A 24,077-nucleotide genomic window follows, 5' to 3' on the forward strand; every position below is an offset into this window, starting at 1 on the left:
ATGTCGGAACTGCAAAAAAGAAACTGTTCTCAATTGTTTTTCTTGTCTGGATAAATTCAGGAGGAAAAATAAATAATGAGCAAGTTTATTTATTTGCTACATTAGATTTTCTTTTTTTAAATCCTTGAAAGTCAAAACACACCAACAAAATGACACGACTCCGCTTGTTGAATATTTCATTTTAATTCAAGAAATGACAGCTCTAAAAATGTCCGCTTTTCTTCATTGCGCCACTTTCAGCTTTCGTTCCGCATTGTTTTACATAAATTGGCATTGTAGTCCCAATCAAATGGTCGTTGCAAACATTCTCTTGGAGGAAGGTCGACGTCGTCTTTTGAATAGTTGGAGAAAACTAGTCCAAATATTGACGATGTTCAGGCGGCTCACGGAGGTCCCAAAAGCGTTTCAATGACAGCGTCGTCTTGCTTGAAAAAAAAATCGTTCACTTGTCTGTACATAAACGCAACACGTCTTGACAAGTTGTGAAGCAACAAGATGTCCGCAATTTGAAAGGCGGGAGATCAAAAGGGACTCAAGCTTTCCAACGCTAAGAAATTTATTGGAAGGGCTCATTGTTACGACAGCGAAATCGAACAAAAACCAAAAATCGACAAGACTTCCTCCATACTCACCACCATGCATCAATTCCGCCACGTTTTTAAGTCTTGACACACCGACAATCCTTGGCTTCACTTCACTTCAGAATATTCCAATAAAAAGACTGATGAGAACCAAGACGGAAAATTCCAAGAAGTTCCTTTTGGGGGGGGGACAGAAAATGTTTTCCTCCTCATAAAAAGTGAGTCTTGGTGACGGACGGACGGGAAGACTTCGGTTTTCCAACTCCCGAGTACAACTTCAATGCTCAAGCATGAAGACGACGGGCGTGCCCTAGAATAACACGCTATATTAAAGTCACTAGCATCATGACCTCATGTTAAAAAAAAAAAATGGCGAAGGAAAAGGAAGAAGACATTTGCAAGAATAGGATAGACCACCACAAGTTTCGGATGCCAAAAGACTTGTGAGCACCATCAAACCATTTTGCAGTTTTACCGAGTTGCACTTTAGGGAAGATGGAAGCTTACTCCTCCAAACAAAACTTGAAAAATGACTTGCTATCGTCAGAGAAGAGCAAAAAAACGGCTAATCTGCTTTAAGATGGTTGTGCAAGCAAAAAAAAAAAAAAGATTTTAATTCTTCACATTTGCTAAAAGAATGAATCCAAATGCAAATTTGAATTACAGGAGGATTATAGCTCGTGGAAATATAATAATACACAGATATTAACTTGCATGCAGCATAAAAAAAAAGTTTAAAAAATAGTTTAGACCTGAGAGTGAAAATTCACAGTGAAATTTCCTAAGAGTAACTTGTATAATAGTCACCTTCCAGCATTGCTGCTATTTACAACTTTCTGGCGTCAGAGATGAACTGTAGTGCAGTCCATAATTTGAACCCCCCCCCCCCAAAAAAAAATGGATACGACTGAAAATTGGCCATTTAAAGTGTGTGAAATTTTATTGTTTTCTTACAGTCGACATGGTTCAAGAAACAAACAGTTACAGATATAAAACATCAAGAAATCATGTCTGAATACACAACAACTACAAGAATGCTGACCTGAACCTAAAAATAAAATAAAATAAAATAATAAGTAGAGCTATCCTTGTCGAAGAAAAATCAAGGAGTGATTGAAGAGTGTCGTTTTTTTGCTGGTCCGGACACCTGCAAAACAAAACAAAACAAAAACAATTGGAGATTTGGCCACAAAAATCTTTGTGATGCTTTAGTTTAACGAATGAAAAATTCAATGAAATCATCTAAATACGCAAGAATTTCTTCATTACGGACATTCTGAATTACATCCATGAGAAACACACTCTCCGTACTGTAACAAATTACAAACTCCGTTTGCGGACTCGATTATTCCCTCGTCCCACGCCAATAGCGGCGGTTCACTGCACGATGCGCATACATGACAACAAGTTATACGTTAAAGGAGAGACGTACGTACCTTCAAGTAGAACACAAAAAAAAAAAAGAGGGCTTAAGATGATCTTTTAGAAATATTTTGTACGGTTGAGCGCCTTCTGCGCAAGCCGGCCGCTATCGTCCGTGATTTTTTCCCAGTCCGTTTGGCCCACCACGAAGCCGATCGCACGCTTGCGATCGGCGTCCTTTTGCTCTTCCAGATCAGCCCATCGTACCTAAAAAAAATTAATTCATTAAATAAAAAAGGAAAAAGAAAACAAGTCGGCCAGTGGATGGAAAATGGATGGATATTAATTTAACCATCATAACAATGACTAGTACAAAAACACAGCCCTAAATCAGGCGTGGGCAAACTACGGCTCGGGGGCCACATGCGGCCCGTCAAACGTTTTAATCCGGCCCGCCGAACTTGAAAAAAATTAAATGACTAAACCTTGTGAATGTTTTAACACTCACCCCTCTGTCAAATTTTAGAACCCATTGTGGCCCGCCAATCAAAAAGTTTGCCCACCCCTGCCCTAAAGGATACCCTGCAAGCGTTTTTTTTGCGCCGAGGCTTTTAATGATACACGAGGACTGCCAAGACTTTTCTCCAAATAAGCCGTGCTTTCGATGGCATTTACCCTCTTCTTTCCCGGCTGAGACTTGCGGGTGGCGTAGTCATCCGGCAACTGAAGGTAGTCCTCCAAACCTGCCGTGTGATCGCTGTCGCGCTTCCTCTTGCTGCCGCTCCCCAAACCGTCCAGCTTGTCTGAAGAAATGTACCATTGCTATTCAGGTCATTACTGACAAAATAAATTAAAAAAAAAAAAAATAAATGAAAAAAAAATCATCCTGACATTTATTGGGGATCACAAGAGTTGTCGCTTTTGGGAAGGTTCAAATGTGATCATACACGATTAGAACAACAAATTCAGTGTTCCTCTGCTAAATCTCAGTTGGACATTGGCGCTCGTGCTATATTAATTTTTTTTAAGCGATTCATTTTTTTTGTATGCCCTGGCATGTGGGAAAGGAGAGCCACAATAACCGATGCACGTTTCGTGAACGCCAGGAGAACAGTTAGCCACCACAACACAACATGTAAAATCTTCTCTCTCAACGTTTTGTGTAACGTTCAAATACATTTACAGTGTGTTTAAAAAGTCTTTCATTACGTTGAACGCTTGTGGGCGGGGCCAAGCTGGACATGAACAGTCACAAAAAGTCACTATGCACTCTCTTTTTTTTTTATTTTTCTATCAGCTGACAAAGACGCGTGTGAGGCCATTGACATTGAAGCAGCTTTGTAAAATTTCCGTTTCCCTGTGCCCGATTTTTTTTCAGCGCCAATTTGAGGCGCATTGTCACACTACTCCAAGGCCTGGTACAATTCGCAATTTTTTTCCCCTTAAAATTGGACCCGTTCTTGATAAACACAAAAACAGCAGCAGAGGGCCTGCGACTACCATCACTTAAAATAAATAACTAAATAAAAATACCAAAACTCCAACCGCGGGCGTTCGCGCAAGTAAGTCAGTTGTTTTCTCTCTTTTGGCACCAACATCTGTTCTTGAAGATTATCCTTTTCATCAACGGTGGTATAGTGGCAGGCCTTCCTAACAGAAAAACTTATCGTGATTGGCAACGGAATGTCAAAAACAAAAAAAAAAATACCAACAACGCCCAAGTTGGCATTTGCTGATGGCCTCACGTCTATCCGAATGAAATTTTTATTTTTTTTTAAACGAGGTCTTTCTACATCGCGGTTTATCAACTTTCATCCCCCTGCTGGGCGTTCACTGTACTACAAGATCACAAATCAAGCCAGTCATGTCAGAGGCGCACACGAAAGTGAACCTACCGAGTTTTGCTTCCGACGTGTCCATCTCCCATTTGCTTTTTGGAATGTAGCCCTAGATTACGTAAAGAGACACTGCAGAGGTTAAACATCGTGGCAATACGAGGCAGACAGGAGAGAGAATGAAAAACATTAGCTGCAAAAAATACAAATAAAATAAAAGGAGAGAGGCTTATGAGGTCAAATAGAAGGAGTACAAACTAGAAAATAAGCTAAGAATGCAAATTGAAGACTGGCATGCAAACAATATAAACAGAGAGAAAAACATTGTTAAAAAAAAAAAACAATGATGTGGTGAGTTTCAACGCTAGCCCAGATGTCAAATACTATGACTAATCTTTTTTTTTTTTCCATTGAAAATGTTTTGGTTTGGTTTCATCCACGAGTACTACAAGTATAACTGCTTTGTGCAACATACAAAGCATGCGCCCGTCATTTGTGCAAGTCAAACAGATTGCTAAAATAAACTTGAATGCCACGTGGTGCGGTTTCTACTAAATGTTCACAATTGTGGCGTTGACCACAAAAAAAAAAGGCCGCAAAGGGCCGTGCAAAACACACATTTGTGGGGAAAGGAAAGTGTCACACGCTGGCAACGCTTCGGAGCATCATAAGGCTGATGTCCGGCACAAAAAGGTGAACTGTTGCAATTCAGAATTGTGTCAAATAAGAAAATGACCCAAATATTTTTTTTTAACTGCCACAGAAAATGCACTTTTTTTTTCGGTTGGAAGAGCCACAATAAGACGCTCTCCATCAATATGTTGGGTTATACAAAATGTTAAGGCATTTGTTCACATTTTAAATGACATGCATTATTGACAGAAAATATTTAGAGATACTACTTCAATCCAGAATGGAACAGAGAAAGTTTTTTGCTGCAAAACAACATAACTACAAAAGAAGCGTTCAAAATGCAAGGCAAAGAACCAAGGATCGACTTAAGGCGATACCTTCATTTTCCCGCAAGGGGAGTTTTGGTTAAAGACATCAAAACAAGTACCAGACCCTCCCCCCAAAAATCAGTTTTCTAATTTTAAAAATACAGTTTACAGCCAGAAGAAAACAACAACAACACATTTTGTCATGTATGTTAAAACTGTCTGTATGACGTGACAGTAGAATGTTTTTCAAATGATCTTCCACCGTTAAAGTCATCGTTCCCACATGGTCGTCAGGTAAATTGACCAACTCTCCATTTTTTATTATTATATGTATTTAAAAAAAAAAACAACAAACAAACCGGTAGCATTTCGTGTTTGGCAGCCTTGTGATTAACGGCGAACACACAGCTGTATGTTATGTCACGTTGCTTTGGTCAGGAACGCAAGCCTCTAAAGGAAAAATACTTTTTTTTTTTTTAAATGAATTAAAATAATGACATATGACCCCCAAAATACATTGATGGCATAATTTTCCCAGCCCTTTATTTCGCCTATCACTAGAGGACTGCAACACCGCCCAAAACAGAAAATTTTCATTCGATCACCTTTTTTGTTAATTGTTCTTTTTGTCAAGAAAAATATGCAAATAGTTGTTGACTGATTGCCGACAAAATGCATGGGCTATTTTTGAACACTTTTCATCACTTTCTCGGAGCAAAAGCAATATGCATGCATGAGACTGGCATGTACGAAAAAGTATTTGTATTTGAAAAAGTAATTTTTCTTCCTCTGCAGAGGACTTAGCTTATCCCACCCAGTTGTTGCGTTCCCCACATTATTTGCCTAAAAGTCACATATGCAGAAGAAAGTGTGTGCATGTACAAGTTGTAGGAAAACTTCACAGGAGCACACAAGTGGACTACAAAATTGTTACTTGGATGTAAAACACTTGTGTGTGGATGCGTGACTGCAAATGAGTCGATTAAATACAGAGAATAAGAAAAAAAAAAGCATTTCAAAATGACTGCTGTCAAGTGACTGGTTGAATTGCTTTTATAGCTCTGGATGGCTTGAACAAATTATTTCCACCTGAAACCAACAGAAACACTAAAAAGGCCAGCGCCAGAAGAATATCAAGCAAATATCAAAATGACGATTGACTCCACACACGGGGACAAAATGTGTTGCGATCCCTCCGTCAGGGAAAGAAAAGCCAACAGTGGTCAGTGAAAAAACGTGAAAGGGGATTAAGCCCCGCCCCCCTCCTTTATTGAAACATTATTCAGTCACCACTGTGTCGTTTCCTTCTCTGACCAGAACGGTGCCAACAATTTTTGTCCATGTGCATGTGCATCATAACGACGTAAGAGCGCTTCAAGTCCTACCAGATCACCGTCTTCTTCCTCCTCTCGCTTGGCTAGCTTGGGCTCCTCCTCAGGATTGAAGTCTTCCATTTCCACCTAGCAACGGCGCCGTTTTAGTCGAGGCTCCAATAACGACAGTCTTGAAGAGCTCACCTCTTCGATAGCGGCGTCCTGCAGCAGGGCTCGCACATCCAAGCGGACCATGTGACGAGGCGTGGACTCCCAGTTGGTGGACATCTGCATGAGGGGACAAGGCGTCACGCAAATTGTCCTAAAAAAAAATTGCACTTTTGCACCTTTCCCATTTCAGACCTTCATGATATCCTTGAGTGTGCGCGCGTGGGTGTTTCTCTTTGCACAAGTGTGGGTGTCAGCAGTGATTTCAGCGATATAGACCTGACGTGATGGAACAAAAGTAAAAACCGCATCAACATCGGGAGATGACGTCCTTTTTTTTTTTTTTTTTTTGTGCCTTGAATAAAGAAACGTACCTCAAAACCTTTGGTTTTAGCGGCACTCCAAAACTGATCAAAGTGGTTGACCCTGTTGTTGATGGTGTCCAAAATGATGAAAGGGAAAAAGCCGTCATCCAGAGTCTTCTTGAACGTCTTCAGCATGCTGCTGCGGTAGGTGTCCTCCATCTCCGGCTCGTACTCGTACTCGAGGACCTGGAGGACGGACATCTTATTTGTTGGAGACTTTCCAATTGGGTGCTTTCATTTTTTTCAGCAATAAAATTCAACAGGTGAAAATCATGAATTATGCTTGTTAGCTAATCGGTCTGATCTCGTTTAAAAAAATGTTGAAGTGAGTTGAGGAGCTTCATGAAGATTTTAGCGGCAGAATTCATTCAGTCCCGAAATGAACTTTTCTACCACAGCTGAAATTACTGAGATGCATGATCTTTTTTTTTTTAAGGGATCCTCACCTTTCGTTTGACCCTTTTGCCAGTGTCAGGGTCTTTCTCGACTTTCTCAACCTCCGTCATGAAATAGTCGTCTAAAACCAGAACTCTTGGTGGGGCGCCGCCACAGTCCACCTCTTTATCCTGAAGGTTGAAATGGAATTGAAAAGTTGAGTTGCTCTTGAAAACTCACTAAATCAAATAACTCATCACTCACTCGTATGAGCTTGGCAACGTGGCTTTTTCCACTTCCTGGAAGGCCTCTCATGATGACGACAATCTGTCATGATAAGAGCTCCAAAATGAGCAAACGCACAAACAAAAAAAACCCAAACCAAAAGTGATTAAATACCCTCTCCGGCCGCGACATCCTTCCGGGAGGTTTGAGAATATCGTCCACGTTTTTGATCTCAGGCTTCCTCTCCACAGGTGGCACGGGCTGTGGTGGGGGTGCGAGAGACGATGCGGAGGGGGGCCCTCGGTCCTCTAGGTAACCTCTTCGGTCTACTGGACAATATTTATATATTATAAGAACGTCGTTATTCCATCCAGGCAGCATCTACGCCGACAACGAGCTGTGCGGTGCTAAGTGCAGTGCGAAAAGGCCTTTCGAAATTTACCAAAAGGTGAGGAGTTATGGCCGTAGCGCTCGGGCCCACCACGGTCATGTCCAGCACGCTCATAAGGAGGCCTTTCATAGCCGGGCCTTCCAAAAGGATCGTCTCGTTCGCGGCTATCGCTTCTGTCCCGTACTCGGAGGTCGTGTTCTCTTTCCCGGTATCCCGGACGATGCGGGGGCCTACATTCAAGGAAAAGGCAAATATGTTTCATCGGACCATTTTTTTATCAAACCAACACGTAACCGTGATGAAGTACCTTTCATCAACCATCAATAGTGAGCTTGAATTTAAAACAAACAAAACGGTATTACATGGGTGCAGACGCGGAAAACTTTGGATAACGGGAGTCGCGAAGGCAATACCTATCATCTCTGTCTCTTGGAGGATATCTTTCCCTTCCAAATCGTTCTCTTTCATATTCCGGTGGAGGTTTTTCTCGGTAGAATTCTCTCTCTCGACTGTACTCCCGGCGCTCCATGTACGGGTCTGGTCGTCTGTCGTAATAGGGATCCCTGCTGTAAGGATCTCGGAGAGGTTCTGGGAGCACGGCACAACAAATAGTCAACAAAAAATAAATAAATAAAAAAGCCTGCCTGACCTAATCAAAGGTTTAACCCACCTTTTTCATAGCCCCGATCTGGGTCGGGCCGCAACACAATCCTCTCACCATAAGCAATCCTCTCCACAGTGGTGCCGGGTTCTAAAACGTTCAACGGTTCCCGTCACAAAAACCTTTAAAGATTAAATTAACTCCAGAGTGCCGCCACATACCATGTCCGTGGCCGTATTCCACAGTCTTTGGAATCACCGTAGACAACGATGTTGCAGAATTTGCATCCCAAGACTGGCTTTTAGCAGGCTGAACAGATGCGGTCATGCCCTGTCACACATTTGATTTGGATAATTTCATCGTTACAAGGAGCAGTTGCGACATGAGAGATTCAGTGTCAATTAATTGAATGGATACCTTCAATGCATTTCGGACTTCAGGTGGGATCTCCAAACCCAGGAGCCCGGCAGGAAGTTCAGGTAAAGTGTCGGCAAGAGCATGTTGAGATGTATCAGGCTTCACGTCCTGAAGTTCTCTAATAACCAAAGTGAACACGGGGTAAGAAAGAAAATGGACAAATACGTTATATGGCACAGACGGAACCTACCTCATCCGTTTTAATTCCTGGGCAGCCTTTAAGATGATTTCATGTTGCCGCTGGGAAAGAGCGAGCAAATTCCCTCCCGGCTGGTCGGCGGAACTATCTGGCTGATTTTCGCGAGGATCGTTTTGGAGCGGAGGTCCATCCAAAGGAGGTTCATCTCTGCGGTCACGATAGGGGGGGAAAATTCTCTCTGTTGGCGGGTCAAATCTTGAAGGCGGATCCCATTCTGAAGGACGATCCAGGTCTTCCGTCCGGGATGGTGGCTTGTCAATGTAATCGCAACCTCTGATATCGCCTCTTCGACAGTCAAACTCATCAAATGGATGCGGGGGAACTCGCTCTCTCTCCTCAAGCCAGCGATCATCCCGGTAGTGCTCTGGGGGCCTGGGGGGATATTCCCTGTCGGGTGGTGAACGCTCTCTGTCCCATTCAGGGTCGAAGAACCTTCCCTCATGTCGTGGGTCATCAAGATGAGGCGGCCTCCGGTGATGGTCCTCATCTCCTTGGCCATAGTCGTCAGAAAAACCAAAACTGTATCCATCTTCCTCTTCATGTGGTGCACCTGGCCGCATTGCGCCTCTTGCCATTCCACGACCCATAGGTCGTCCTCTCATTTCGCCGCCTCTTTCAATGATCTCGTGCCGCATTGGAGGACATCTCCCATAGGGTGGCCGCCAATCCTGCTCAGGCTGCATTTCTTCTTGGTAAAATGGTTCCTCATCAGGTTCCATTGCTTTGTGAGGAGGAGGCCATCTGCCTCTTCCTACACCTGGGTGCATTACGTTATGAGGATCATCACCGTGGTGCATGTATGGCTCAGATTCCTCCATGTTCATATCACCGGAGTCAATACAATAGCCGAATGAATCTTCATCCATTGGCCCGTGCGCTAAGTGCGGCGAGGGTCCTCGCCCCCGCATGAAACCAGGATGGCCACGAGGTGGTCGACCGCGGTCTGGTGGGAATGGAGGTCTCATCCCTCTCATTGGAGGACCCCCATCGCCCCAACGAGGTTCCTCTTCATTATAGTACTCAGCTGGCTCAGGTTCTTCCCATTCACTGTCCACAGGTTCCCCTCTTTCTCTCCCCATGGGCGGACCGCCTCTGCCCATGGGCGGACCGCCTCTGCCCATGGGCGGACCGCCTCTGCCCATGGGCGGACCGCCTCTCCCCATGGGCGGACCGCCTCTCCCCATGGGCGAACCTCCTCTACCCATGGGCGGACCGCCAGTAGCAATATCCGGTCCTGCCCCACCCATAGGCGCCCCACCTCTGCCCATTGGTGGCCCCCCTCGGCCCATTGGCGGCCCCCCTCTGCCCATTGGCGGCCCCCCTTGGCCCATTGGTGGTCCCCCTCTGCCCATTGGTGGCCCCCCTCGGCCCATTGACTGCCCCCCTCGGCCCATTGGTGGTCCACCAATATCCATTGGTGGTCCTCCTCGGCCCATTGGCGGACCCCCTCTCCCCATTGGAGGTCCACCCATGTCCATTGGTGGTCCTCCTCGGCCCATTAGCGGTCCTCGGCCCATTGGTGGCCCGCCTCGGCCCATTGGCGGCCCCCCTCGGCCCATTGGCGGTCCACCAAAATCCATTGGTGGTCCTCCACCGCCCATTGGCGATCCACCTCTTCCCATGGGCGGTCCACCTCGGCCCATTGGCGGTCCACCTCGGCCCATTGGCGGTCCACCTCTTCCCATGGGCGGTCCACCTCTTCCCATGGGCGGTCCACCTCTTCCCATGGGCGGTCCACCTCTTCCCATGGGCGGTCCACCTCTTCCCATGGGCGGTCCACCTCTTCCCATGGGCGGTCCATCTAAACCCAGTGGTGCACCTCCTCGGGTCATAGGAGGGCGCCCTCTCATCATTGGCCCACCTCGACCCATAGGTGGTCCTTGCATTGGTTCTTCATAATACTCCTCCTCTGCCTCGAAGTGATGGTCTTCTGGCATCCACATTTCCTCACCTGCTTCCTCAGCCTCCTCGCCACCAAACTCCTCATATGAAGGATCCTGCCATTCATAGTCCTCTGGCGCCTCAAAAAATTCTTCCTCGGGAGGCATGAATTCATGAGGTATTTTGTCCGTCTCCTGCTCAGGTGGTCCGGTGTTTTGGCCTCTGAAGTCACCGCATGGCATCGGTCCTTGTCCTCCTCCTCTACCTGGCATGGGGCCCAAGGGCTGACCTCGTCCACTACCCGGGGGAGGGCCTACAAATTCCGGTCTTGACTGCAATTGTGCAAGTGGTTGCTGCTCCTCTGGTTTTTGGGAAGCCTCCGAAAACACAGAGTGAGGGGTGCTGTTTTTCGATGGGCCGTTCGGTTTAGGGTAATTCTGTGAATCAGCTTGCTTTGATTCCAAAGGAGTTGTAACAGTCGGCACTGCATTAGTGTCAATTTGTTTGGGTGAGTTGCAAATGTCCATACAATCATCATCCTGTGTCCTTTTAATTTGACTTTGAGGGATTGGTTCACTGGGAACAAAAAATCCAACACTTTCAAGGCAGTCATCCGTCATGTCTTTGTCAGCGGTTGCATTGCTGTTTTGTTCATCAGTTGGAGGCAATTCAACAGATTTTAATGACGAATCCCCGCTGACAGGTTGTTTAGGACCTTTTTCAGCTAGAGGTGGGGGTTCTTCCTGTTTTGGTGGCGGCACCGACGGGCCTTCGATGGGAGGCTGCGGGCCAGCCGGTTTAGGGGGCTGGTCAAATCTAGACTGCTTGCCAAATGGGGGTGGAGGAGGCTGGTCGAATCGGGGGGGAACGTCGAAGCGCCTGCGCGGCTGCTCAAATTTGGAAGGCCCATCAAAACGCGACCCAGGTTGGTTCAAACCAGGCGGTCTGTCAAAGCGCGTCCCTGATTGGTTAAACCTCTGCGGTCCGTCAAAGCACTGCGGAGGTGGCTGAAATGGAGGGGGATGCTCAAAACGATGATCAAATCTCGGAGTTCCATCAAATGACATTGGCTGGTTGTAGCCAGGGGTGTTTGCTCTAAAAAAATATATATTAAATGAAAAAACAATTTAGTGGTCATAAACATTGGAATTCTTGTTTAAATTCGATTTTGGGTACTGACCTTGGGCCCCCAATGCTGTTGTAGTTTGGCGGCGGAACATTGATGGGACATGTGGGTCCCATTCCAGCGGGGACACCTGCTCTGGGTGGGGGTCCAGCAGTTGGAGGTTGCTGAGGACCAGGCGGAGGACCAGGCGGAGGACCAGGCGGAGGACCTGGCGGTGGACCTGGCGGTGGACCAGGCGGAGGACCGGGCGGAGGACCGGGCGGTGGACCAGGCGGTGGACCGGGCGGTGGACATTGGGATGTGGCACTGGCAGCAACCGCGGTAGATGTCGGTGGTGGTAGCTCATTCATTTGAGCCTGAGTCACTGGCGGTGGCGGCGGCGGCTGATTCATCGACGGCGGAGGCTGATTCATCGGCGGCGGTGGCTGATTCATCGGAGGCGGTGGCTGGTTCATCGACGGCGGTGGCTGGTTCATCGCCGGCGGAGGCTGGTTCATCGACGGCGGTGGCTGGTTCATCGACGGCGGAGGCTGATTCATCGGCGGCGGAGGCTGATTCATCGGCGGCGGTGGCTGATTCATCGGCGGCGGTGGCTGATTCATCGGCGGCGGTGGCTGATTCATCGGCGGCGGAGGCTGATTCATCGGCGGCGGAGGCTGATTCATCGGCGGCGGAGGCTGATTCATTGATGGCGGTGGTTGACTCATTGGTGGCGGTGGCTGATTCAATGGCGGCGGCGGCACCCGCATGTCTTGTACGGGGTAAGCGCCATACTGCGCCATTGCTGCATTGCTATACTGCATCGCGGCGTACGGCACCATCGCAGTGAGGGTGGCGATGGTCTCCTGAATGTGGGCATTGGTGGCATTCATCTGATCCTGCCACTGCTTCCACTGGTTTTCATAGTCTTGCAGCTGGTCTTTGTGCGGGTACGTTTGGAACTGCTCGAACCACAGCCTGAAGGTAAGCTCCCACTCTTGGAAAAGTGGAGTGAACTGCTGCTTTTGCATTTCATAATGCCTCAGCTGCATCTCGGCCGACATTGACTGCAAAGAAAACATCAAGGGCCTGCTTAATAACAATCCCAAATAGCAAGTGCCATTACGGTGTGTGTCGGCGTATGCTTTCCGTTGGCATGTTGTTCGGCACACCGTACGCAATATGGCATGACACGCTCTTGTGACTGGCTACAAACCAGGACACAAATCCATTCGACTTAAAAGGCACATTACCCAACCTTATGCAAACACTAAAAACAAAAAGGAAGACGTTGCCATTTTCCACCTACCTGTAGGTTTGCAGGTTGCTGAATGAGTGGCTGATATTTTTCAAGTATCTGCTGAAGCTTTTCATGCTGCTGCATAAGAGCCTGATAATGTAAGCTGACTCTCTGCTGCTGAACTTGCTGCCACTGAGCCGCCGCAGCCTGTAGTTGCTGGAGTCGGGCCGCCTCCTCCGGGTCTTGCTTTTTGTCAGGCTTAAATATGGAAACACGGCAAAATTGGAGCTTGGCATTGCTAATAAGACAATATAAAAGTGTTCCCGCCAAGAAGAACTGGGCAAAGTACAGCCCACAGGGCACACACGCTTTGTAAGTAAGCTCACCTCAGGAGGAGGAGGTGGAGCTGGTTGCTCCTCTTTTGGAGGGGGTGGAGGAGGAGCCCCTTTGGGAGGCTCGGACGGAAGCGGCGGCTGGACTACATGGCTGTTGGGGGGCTCGACATTACTTTGAGCCGGCTTGGCTTTGTCTTGCTTCAGCTTCTGCAGATTCTCGAGATGCTGCTTGTACCAAAGTTGCTGCTGATCCTATATGAAAATCAAAGTGGGACTCATATTTACTAAAGTCCTTAAAAACAGACACCTCACGCTCTTTGTGCTTAACAAATGGTGTAAATGAACTGGTAATAGGAGAATTTGTGTATTGCTCTCAGTTCAATACTAATGTTACAGATGCTGAACATTTGTCTGATCGATAGAATTTTCTTTTAATTACCTGCAAATTGGAGTTGTCGTTGTCTTTCCCGACTGAGTCCTTTGCTTTTGCGTTGTTCGCTTTGAGAGCAGCGCTGGCGTCAGGAACGTTCACTGACTGGGACTCAGGCGGAGGAGGAGTAGGTTTGGGGTCAATCTTGTGGGGAAGTGGAGGCGGCGGAGGCTGCGAGTGGTCCGGTTGTATCGCGGCGCTGTCTCCTTTTATGTGAGCCTGCACCCCGCCGCTGCGATCCAACTGGCCTGCGTCCGCCGAATGCCACCCCGGGGAAGAGTATCCACACGGGGGCCCGCCCCCGCCGTAGGACGCCGGTGAGCTGCCGTGATGGAGCACGTTCTGGAGTTGCTTCTGGTGAAGCATCTGGAGCTGCTGCATCTGCTGGAGGTGCTGCTCCTGCAGACTCGAGAACATGGAGCCGCCCGACGGGGCCTGTAACGAGCCGAAATTCGTCGTGGGCCCCGCGTGGCCCCCGACCTGTAACTTTCGTGGGCCGGGTCCTGCGTAGTTTTGCGACTGGGGCGCACCATAGTTCCCCCACGAAGGGTACATTGTTCCGAAACGAGGCGTGCGCGGCTCGCTGCCTTTGTGCTCACATTCAGCCGGGGGGGCCTTGATGCGCACGATGCTAACGCTCCCTAGCTAGCTCTCGCGAAAACGAGAGCTCCTACATTGTATAACACAAACGGACTACAGCCCGTTAAAAAAAAAAGTTTTACCGGCGCCTATATCGCGTTAAATTATCACTTGAACCAGACAGTGCACCTTTATCTTTAGAACATAAATAGAATTGTTTTTCTTTACATCCGGCGGTTGGAGTGGCTGCGAATGCGGCGGCGGCAATAGCCAGTGCGGACCACGTAGTGACGTCACGTGTTTTGAGTGACGACTTCCGCTAATCGAGACCGTTCTTTGACACAGAAATCGTAACTGGGGACAATTTTATTTTTTTTTCGCACATTTAAATGTAAAAGGTGCGCAATGAGTGGTGAAATTGCTTTTCTGTATTATTAAGTCATTTGGTCAACGCAAATGGCGGATAAAATCAAAAGCTAATTCAGATAAAAAATCATCAGAAGCACCAAAAGAGATTAAAATAATAATAATAATAATAATAATATAGCATAGATCAGACGTATACTGTGAAACGTAAACTACAAGAAATGTTATTTCAGATAGAAAACATTGCCTTTCTTCAACTTCAACAAATTGGTGTTAAAATCATTTTGACCACTTGAGAGCGCCATTTACAAGATATTTTCTACGTAAGAAGCAGTTGAGTTCACGTTTTAATTAGGAGAATATGGGTGTCCAGAAATGTTGTTGTAATTGTCATTATTAGTATTATTGAGGTACATTGAATGAGTGGTTTGCACATCCTCCTCACAGTTCTGAGATTTGGTTTTTGAATCTGGGCTCCGGCCTTCCTGAATGGAGTTTGCATGCTTGTGTCGGTTTCCTCAAACTTCCTCCTACATATAAAAATGCTTCTTGAGTTAAATGAAGACACTAAATTGTCTGCAGGTGAATGTCGGTGTTCTAATGAGAATAAATTGGACAGATAAATGTCATTATTATTAGGCTATTATCTTTTTCAGATGACTTCCATGTCGCCCAGGGTTACATTACAAACGTAAAAGAACATCAGGAATGTGCCCCAAAAAATTAAATAGTGGCATCGGCCCTCTACAAAAGAAGCAACATAACACAAATGAATAGAGAGAATGATAAACAAAAAGTAATTACACGCAAAACAATTCTCATGACTGAATAAGCTCGTTGAATGAAGTGCGTTTTGGGTGATGATTTGCAAGCGGCGAGAGTGTTTGAATCTCTAATGTGTGCTGCCTGTGAGGGTTGGGCCGACGACCAACAGCAGCTTGATGAGGAACTGTTATTGACGACTGAACGTGAAGAGCAGCATCTTAAATATGATGCCTTGGGTCACGCAAAACATTTAAAGCGGCTGCCGCAGACTCATACGTCAACCGTTTGACTTGTGCTCAAGTGCAAAAAACCCCCCCTAAAAAGACATTTGGAAGTAAAAGACGACCACCGACTTTAGCGTGCCCTTGCGTACCGATACACACCCGAGTATTTTTTCTTTTTTCTTCCCAACTTAAGACCACCACTAAATGTGTATTAATTTTTGAGCGGCGCCACTTTAAAAAAGAAATCGTTAAAGTGGATTAATCAAGGCCGCCCTGTTTAATGTCCCCCGTTAATTAGTTTGTCAGCAGTGTTTTAATATCGCCTAATGACTTCATATTTCACGGATGACATTAAAGGGGCGTTAAAAGACGGGGGGGAATGGGCTATTCAGGATGCGGGTTCTTTTGGCTTAAGACGCCCTCGGTGAATAAGACAAGGTCACGGAGGCCTCGCCTTGAGGGGGAGATGATACATTATCAGCGGGCGAGGAGGAAATCCCATAGAGGAAGCTCGCTCCGCTGGAAAACAGCATGACGGGCAAAATGTGATACACTTGTGCCGAAGAACAATACGCTGCGCTGATGATACAGCTTAAGGCCGCCGCGTTATTTGCTGGAGCTCGGGAAGGCCTCACATGGAAACGCGTTAGCCCGAAAAAATCATGACAAGTGCCACAGCAAAAAAAACGCGACAGGTGCTGTCATCGTCAGACAGAATCAATGACACGTTTTTTTATTTTTAAATCCATAAAAAAAAAACATTTCATTCAATGACAAAAAACGAACTGTCGTCGGGTCCCTTGAAAGGTACGAGATGATTTATTTCTGAAACTTTGGGAGGGGGTACTGAGACTTGGCTTTTAATCAACTCAACTTAATTAATAGAGCACATTAATAACAGCCAAAGCTGTAAGCAAAAACATAAAAACAAAGACAGAAAACACAATCAAAGATGCTGAGTTTCATGTTGAACCGAAAGCCAAAGAATTAAAAAAAAAAAAACACTTTTAAAAATGGACAGCAAGTTCACACCTTTCTTAATATTTTCCGAGGGATTGAAAGTGAACCCCGCCCATCCCTCGCCCCCCCCCCCCCCCCCCCCCCAATGTTGATCAGCACTTTTGGGAAAGCTTTCCGAGCAAGAACAAAGAAATCAGAAATCGTAAAGCCCCGGCTCACGGTATTGAGGATACTGCATTTTCTCTGTGATGAAAATCCGATGTTAAACAAAATGCTCAATGGAGGCTAATGGATCCCCCAACAAGTCCATGCGCTGCTTCCAAAATGCTTTGTTTGGCAAATCAATTTTCCCATAACCCGGTGAGGAGAAAAGTGATGCGGATTGATCGGCACCTCGCCCCCTCCGTTCCCCCCTTGACTTTGGTTCCAGAATATTGTTTGATGGCTGGGCAGATTAATTGCTATGACATTTTAAAGCCTCTTCCTGGCGGCCAACATGGGCGGCCTTAATTGTCTGCGCCGTTTCAACAGCGCCAGGTTAGGACGAACGGATGGACGGACGGACGCAGGCCGCTATCAACTACTGCCAGTTAAAGACCCACGACGGAATCACGCGGTTAAATCGGACTTTGTTTGGAGTCGAGGTGATGCCGGCCTGATAAGATAGAGCGCATGAAAGGGCATCACTCAAAGTGCTGCGTCGGCGTTTTTACGTTCTTGCAAATGGCAGCGATTGCCCTACACTGACATCCAACTTCAACAAGCTAACGTGACGCAGGATCATTGGATGGAAAGCTGTGGAACTGAAGAAAAAAAAATTCAACATCACCACTTTTTAGGTCACCTGCCGCCACCACCACATGACAACATTTTTTTTTTAAATTTTTTTATTTTTTGCCATGACAGCAAACACAAACGGACCGATGACTCCAACGCGGGCATCGCATTCCCCCCCCCGCGCCGGGCAACCCGCGGGGGCATGCCCAGTCGTCTTTGAAAACCTAATTGAATGAGTTCACCTGGTCAGGTTGATTAATAATCCTAATTTGTACAAATTAGCGTGACGGTGGAAGGCCTTGACAATGAGATTAATGAAACGAGTCCATTCTTTTCCAACTCGAAACAAACCGAAAGAAAAAGAAGAATGCGCTGAATGGGAGAGTGTTATGACAAAATTGGCAATCAAGATTTGCCTGCTAATTGAATGTCTGCTTTTATTAATGACAAGCTTTGTGAAAAAGACCTTGAGCGCAGAGGGACCGAGAGGAATATTAATTGATTAATCAAAGAGCTCCAAATTAAAGGAGGGAGTACCCGACGCAAAGGTCTCCCATTTCATCCGGGCCATGTCGTATCATAAACAGTAACTTGGTAGCCAGAAAACTCGTGAATCTCGCTCGTATCGAGCTAGCTAGCTAGCTCGTTAGCTAGCTTACGAGCCAGCAAGCTAGCTCAGTAGCCAGCAAACTCAAACTAGCTCATTTTCTAGCTAGCTCGTCATCAAGCTAGCGAGCCAGCAAGCTAGGTCGTTAGCTACCTAGCCAGCAGGTAACTAGATAGGAAACCTGGTAGCCAACATGCCAGCTAGCTAGTTAGTTATCAAGCTAGCCTGCTAGCTCATTATCTAGTTAGCTAGCCAGCAAGCTAGTTCGTTAGCTAGCTAGCCAGCAGGTAGCTAGATAGGAAACCTGGTCGCCAACATGCCAGCCAGCAAGCTTACTAGTTAGTTATCTAGCTAGACAGCTAGCTTATTATCTAGCTAGCTAGCCAGCAAGCTAGCTAGAAATCTAGCTAGCTATCTACATATATGTTCTATGTGCTCCCATTTAGTCTAACCACGGTAAAAGAAATGAATAAGAAATTTGAGCACGTTCTCTGTCACCAAGACGTGAGTCACCAGGTGCCTTTAGAGCCAGAGCTGATTGGTGTGGCTTTGGTGGCCAAACCTGCATGCATGGAGCATGGACAGCGTAGCTCGCTTTTTGGGCTCACCACCCGCGGTAGGGGACAAGGAGGTCGGTTGCATTGCGAGACATTCGTCACCGCGAACCCAACAAGGTGCAACTTCACACCGCGAGTGGCAATCGAGCGATTTGACCATATCGGACAGCGACTCCAAATCCCGGGTCGACCCTGAAAAGCAACGCACGGCCACCCAAGCCCTGACACATTTCAACTTGCTGACGTCCCACTGACAGCAGAGCCGACGTATTGGCAGGCATCAACGTGAGACTTGATCAAATGCTGCCGCACCAGTCAGAGGCCATCAGTGGTCGAGATATCCTCATCGGCAGGATCTATCGTCTCTATTTACACACGCCGTCCTCTTTAAACTGGGCTATTGATCTTGGCCTGGGTCATGGAGGTTTGGCATCAAGGTAAGGCGAGGTGGGGGGGGGGGGTGAGTGAGGACAATAAGGACAATAAAAGCAACAGGCGGCTTCCCCCGCTCACCTCGTCACTTACGACCTAATTAATTAATTAATTCAGCAATTAGGGTCTGCGCTACTTTCACTTGATCACTTTCTGAATTAAGAATAAGAAATTTGGGGATTTCAGTCATTCCCACATCAGACAACGAGGCACTCCACATGCTGCAAGTTGATTTTTTTTTTATTTTAATAAATCTCCCCCTCCTCATGCTTTTCTCTCCGTGACTGCACTCATGGTGGACAACGAGGCACTCTAAAGCAGCCACGCTTGAAAAAAAGACGCTCAAGTTCTGACATACGTTTGTGTGTGTGTGGGGGGGGGGGTTTCTGAAGGTCTCTTAAATGTGACAAATCCGTTATGACCTCCCTCACTTGGAGCTCTCGTCTTTGAGTCGCTTTCCAAACTTCAAACTACATCGTCCCTCTAGAGAACCCCCCCACCCCCAAAAGACAAAGCGACTCCTCTCTGATGTGAACCGGCGTCGCTGCCTTAATTGTTGTCTTTTCCGCGTATTTAATAAAAGCCGCGCAAAAAGCTCTTTGGCTTGATGCGCTTTAATTGCGCTCAGTTCCGCTAATTAGCCGGTGTTAATATGTTTTCAACTCATTAACTCTTTTGCTGTGACTCGGCTCCTAATTGGATAAAAGATTGGAGGTCACATGTGTTTCTTTCTTCCCTTTGCAACTTTTCACAACTTGATCGTTAAGGCTACACGGCGTTAATAAGGATGGCGGCGGACTGAGAGGAACCTCGCAAATGTCACACATTGCGGCGTCATCCGTCACCGTCCGTGAGACGGAATTGACTTTTATGTCCAGTTTGTACAAATGCAAGCGAATCAAGCAACGCGAGCATTTATTTATTTAATTATTTATTTATTTATTATTTTATTTTATTTTATTTTATTTATTTACTTATTACATTTGAAATCAAACGGTCAAATAAATAAATGAAATAAAAATCTGCCAAATTTTGGATTCTCTTTAGGGGTGCTTGAGCGCCGCAAAAAAAAATAAAAAAATGGATGCCACGATGACGGCTTTTAAAATAAATTATTGGTGGTTACGTCTTGCATGGAAATATGGCCGTCCTCACAATAGCGCAAGAAGCAGACCGATTGGACCAAATCTTCCCAATCCCCAGGCCCACCCCCTCTGGTTCCCACACCCACACATGCCCCCAATTACCCTGCGAGCTTCACATGTGCAACATCATTAATAAGGGCCGCTAATAATGCCGGCGAGCTCCGTTGGCCGTGAGTGAGTTTTGACTAATTACAGTAATTGTATCGGAGTCATGCTCATTAAATATGAAAATTGTGTCTGCGTGAAATGAATGGCTTTCCATGATCCCGCTTGTATGGACAGGCAGGAAATAAATTAGGGAGCCGTTTCTCGTTGTGCAATTAACCGCGCACCACCTTCCCACACGTGTGTGTGTGTGTGTGTTTGTTTGTTATCACTCGCTGCCTTTTTATGACGCCCGACCTGCTCGCTCATGAAACGTGGGAATGCATAAAATTGCCGTTGGAATGCGTTTCTTCCTGCGGCTACTGTACATTTTTCAAAGAGGGGAGGGGGGATTTTAAAGGATCGCAACATTTCCACAAATACCACTTAACCTCCGAGCGGTGAAGTAAAAACGACTGAGACATTTATAAAATGAATCAAACCTAACCGTAATTACGGTGAAATTGTTCTTTGTTTTCATCTTTGTCATTTAATAAGTGAGCATCCCGGGGTTCCATTTCACAAATATAAACGAGTGTTACCAAGTGACCACTTGTGAAATCTAAAAAGATCCCCCCCAATTTTTTTTTTTTGTTTAATCCACTTCTCACGTATTTTCCGAGTCTCACTGCCACAAAATATTCGTTGTTCCCACCGTCTCTTGAGGTTTAGGCAGCTGTCGGGAATCCAGAGCAACGATGAGACGAGCCTCATCCCAGAGGACCCCCGCCCGCCCCCGCCCATCCTCCACTGGTAACAAACCCCACCCCCTCTCCATTTGCAAAATCCTACAATGCAAATATGACACTTACCTTTCCTCACCGGAGCGCTTGCAAAACTGTGTCATGCTCTTGTTTTTGCGAAGGTCCCCGATTTTCCGCTAAAGTGAAACACACACAAGCGAGGAGAAGTGCGTAAACAACACATCGCGTGGCGGTCAAATGCTAATGAAAGCGACATTGATTAGGTCTGGCTCCTTCTGACGCTAAAATAACTAAAATGGGCCGACAGGGTTTGCAGCTGTCGCTGTGGCCTCTGCAAACCCCTCAGCTGTTCTTAAACGCAAAAGCAACACCAGAGGTAACTCACAAGGTGTTGGATGGCAACATTGAATTTATGCAAGGTCAGAAATTGCTGTAATGTGCATGCCCAGACACTAGTTGGCGATGTGACATACTCACACATTCCGAGATGCTGATGTATTTTGGATGCATGGGCAGATTGAACAGGAGGGGCCCCAAGGTTGACTCCTGGGGAGCCCCACATTGTTACAGGCTGAGGATTTTGTGCCAATGCAGGAAAAATGTAAGGCCTATATGCAGGCAAGAGGATAAGTGAGAAAGGGGGGCAGGTGTAAGGATTTAATTTCAATAAAATAAAAAGGCAAAGAAGTCATGTGGAATAAACCGAATAGACAATATCAACTCATGCCCCACCCCCTCCATAAAAAAAACACTCACCACAACTGGGAACATGACATGATTTGAGGAAACGTAACTTCCAATGACCCATCAGCGACTACCAGAAAACAAACAAACTGACATGATAACGAGGCACACCTGGACATGCCACAAGTAGCTAGACGGAGCGGATTGCTAACAAAGGCTGACAACAATAAAAACGAACACCTTTTTTTTTTTTTTAGAATGTATTCCTGGCAGTTTGCCAAAAAAGAGGCCACGTATACTCACGACTTGTTGACGACCCTCACTGCGCTCCCCGTGTGCCGCCAGTCACTCTTACCACCTACAGAGGGCGCTCTGTTCATTTTGAAAAGCCTTCTTCACCAGGCCTGTCCATCAAACATTCAGGGAAGAGGCACCCTTACCTGCCCTTGAGCCTGGTAGGCGCGGGAAAGAAAAAAAAAAAAAGTAGATTCAGCATGTATGAAGTGTGGATGCGGAATCCATAAATCATGACCTCCCTCAATTTCCACTGGAGGCATTTTGATGGTTCGCCATCTCCTCCGCTCACGTCCACCTGATCGCGACGTCCGCGACAACGCCACTCCGACGAAAGCGTGACTGACACTTTACAACCTATTCTCAGAGGAGCCTCGGATCGGCCCGCTGAATAATGTCCGCCGGAGACAAACGGGAGAAACGCGACGCAGGCGGGCTTAACTCCATTTTGACAGCGCAAGGTTGTCGAGCGATCATGGATTTTTTTTTTTCTTACTGCGTGACGATGGCGGGTCACTGCACGGACAACTAAAACAGCGCCTTTCATTCAACTTTCATTGACATCACACATAACGCGTTTGGACCCGTTTGGCAGGCTTATAAAACGCAGACCAAACCGTATTGGCTCAAGTTGAAAGGCGGGAAAATGAAATGACTTCCACAAAAGACGCGTGCGCGTGTCCGATGTGCATCGAGCCGGCTTGGCGGGCCCGCGCAAGGTCAAGCAGGACCAGGCCAGCCAGCCGACCGTCTGGACCGCTGGATGCCGTTACACCCCGAAGGCATCGGCTGGCGACGACGCGCACACGGATGAACGCGTGCAAACGTGTTCAAATAGGATTACACTTTGTGATTAAAAAATATGCGTTGATATGTTTATTTATAACAATCCAGAAGAGGCATTTTAAGGCATTTTTTTTTTTATTTTGAAATTGGGAGTGATCGTTAGTATTTCTGATAAACTGGCACAGCTTAAATCAAATATACGGAGAGAATATTTTTATCAAAAAAAATTCAGTTAAGTTTATCCTCGGTAACAAAAAGTTTATTTATTGATAAAATCGGCGCAAATTTTAATTCTGTCTCCCTCTGTTGGTCACTTTTTGTTTTTTTTTGTCTCCTGGACGACTTATAAGTACAAAGTGAATTTTGTGCTATGACAAATTCGATTCCCTTACGCCGGCGACCATTTTGCATAAGAAGTGTGTGAAACACACACACAGAACCAACACGTCCGCGCTCACGCACCAACCTTACAGGGTCGCTTCCGCCGAGGAGGTTCCTCCATGTTTTATGCAAATCAGCATGTGGAAGAGAAGGCCACAAATGAGACAGGCGACACGCAGCTCTCTCCCCTGCGAGAAAATGTACGACTCAGTTCATGTACATTATTTTTTTATTTTTCTTAATACAGCAGCCCCCGTGATGTCACTTTATTTCTGTGCCAGGAATTCCCAGAGGATCCCGCGTGGCCCGCTTCCAATGCCCCCTCAGCTTCAACTTCCCTCCCACATCGTGTTATTTTCAAAAAAAATATCAATGGAGGAACATTGTAAAACCAGAAAACGAGGAGTTTGAATCCCGAATCCTTGCATGGGATTTGGAATGGGCGCCACATTGTAAAATTTTCTTTTTACATTTCTGTTCAAGAATATGAGAATAATTTCTGTCATTGAAATTCCATAGACGATCTTTTCCACGCCGTGTTGGCAAGAGACTTAATTCCGCTAATAAACAAAGTAAAGCGACCCCTCGTGCCAGATAACGCTTTCCCCGCCGACATAAGCAAATAAAAAAAGCGCTCTCTAAAAAAAGAAAAAACAAATAATAATAATAATAAACCTCATCTTCTAAATCCAATTAATTCTAATTGTCGCTGGTGCCGAAACCCTCAACAGAAATGGAGCAATTAAAGTGGGCTCGGGCTCCACCTCAGGGACGGCAGGGTGACGTTTTATTTCGTCTGGCAGCGGGAACGCTGACAGAAAGGTTTTTTTTTTTTTTTTGAGGAAACCTCAGCAAAGGCAATTTTGCGGGTGTCTCCAAGCGACCGATCAAGTGGTGGTTTCAGGTTC

At 46.3% G+C, this 24,077-nt stretch overlaps 1 protein-coding gene across 6 annotated transcripts; it reads right to left on the reverse strand.

Annotated features, from left to right (window-relative positions):
• Nucleotides 1-538: 538 nt before the first annotated feature.
• On the reverse strand, nt 539-14,632 carry ylpm1 (YLP motif containing 1). Of its 6 annotated transcripts, XM_088286234.1 has the most exons (22): nt 13,774-14,632; nt 13,386-13,586; nt 13,069-13,257; nt 11,835-12,826; nt 8,765-11,749; nt 8,575-8,692; nt 8,379-8,487; nt 8,227-8,307; nt 7,970-8,144; nt 7,864-7,887; nt 7,608-7,786; nt 7,340-7,494; nt 7,205-7,267; nt 7,012-7,131; nt 6,575-6,751; nt 6,396-6,479; nt 6,237-6,320; nt 6,105-6,179; nt 3,839-3,890; nt 2,619-2,746; nt 2,018-2,210; nt 1,496-1,728 (listed from the first exon to the last, which is right to left on the reverse strand). In XM_088286234.1, the coding sequence occupies exons 1-21, from the start codon at nt 14,317-14,319 to the stop codon at nt 2,064-2,066; spliced, it is 6,684 nt and encodes a 2,227-aa protein (XP_088142360.1). In that variant the 5' UTR covers nt 14,320-14,632; the 3' UTR covers nt 1,496-1,728; nt 2,018-2,063. The 6 variants fall into 6 exon arrangements, with proteins under 6 accessions (XP_088142364.1, XP_088142360.1, XP_088142361.1 ...); XM_088286235.1 differs by having other exon boundaries at nt 1,496-2,210; nt 7,340-7,491; XM_088286233.1 differs by having other exon boundaries at nt 1,496-2,210.
• Nucleotides 14,633-24,077: the final 9,445 nt, after the last annotated feature.

The sequence above is a fragment of the Idiotropiscis lumnitzeri genome, chromosome 21 (assembly GCF_059441095.1).
Source record: "Idiotropiscis lumnitzeri isolate Australia: NSW breed Sydney's pygmy pipehorse chromosome 21, RoL_Ilum_1.0, whole genome shotgun sequence".
NCBI classification, from domain to species: Eukaryota; Metazoa; Chordata; class Actinopteri; order Syngnathiformes; family Syngnathidae; genus Idiotropiscis; species Idiotropiscis lumnitzeri.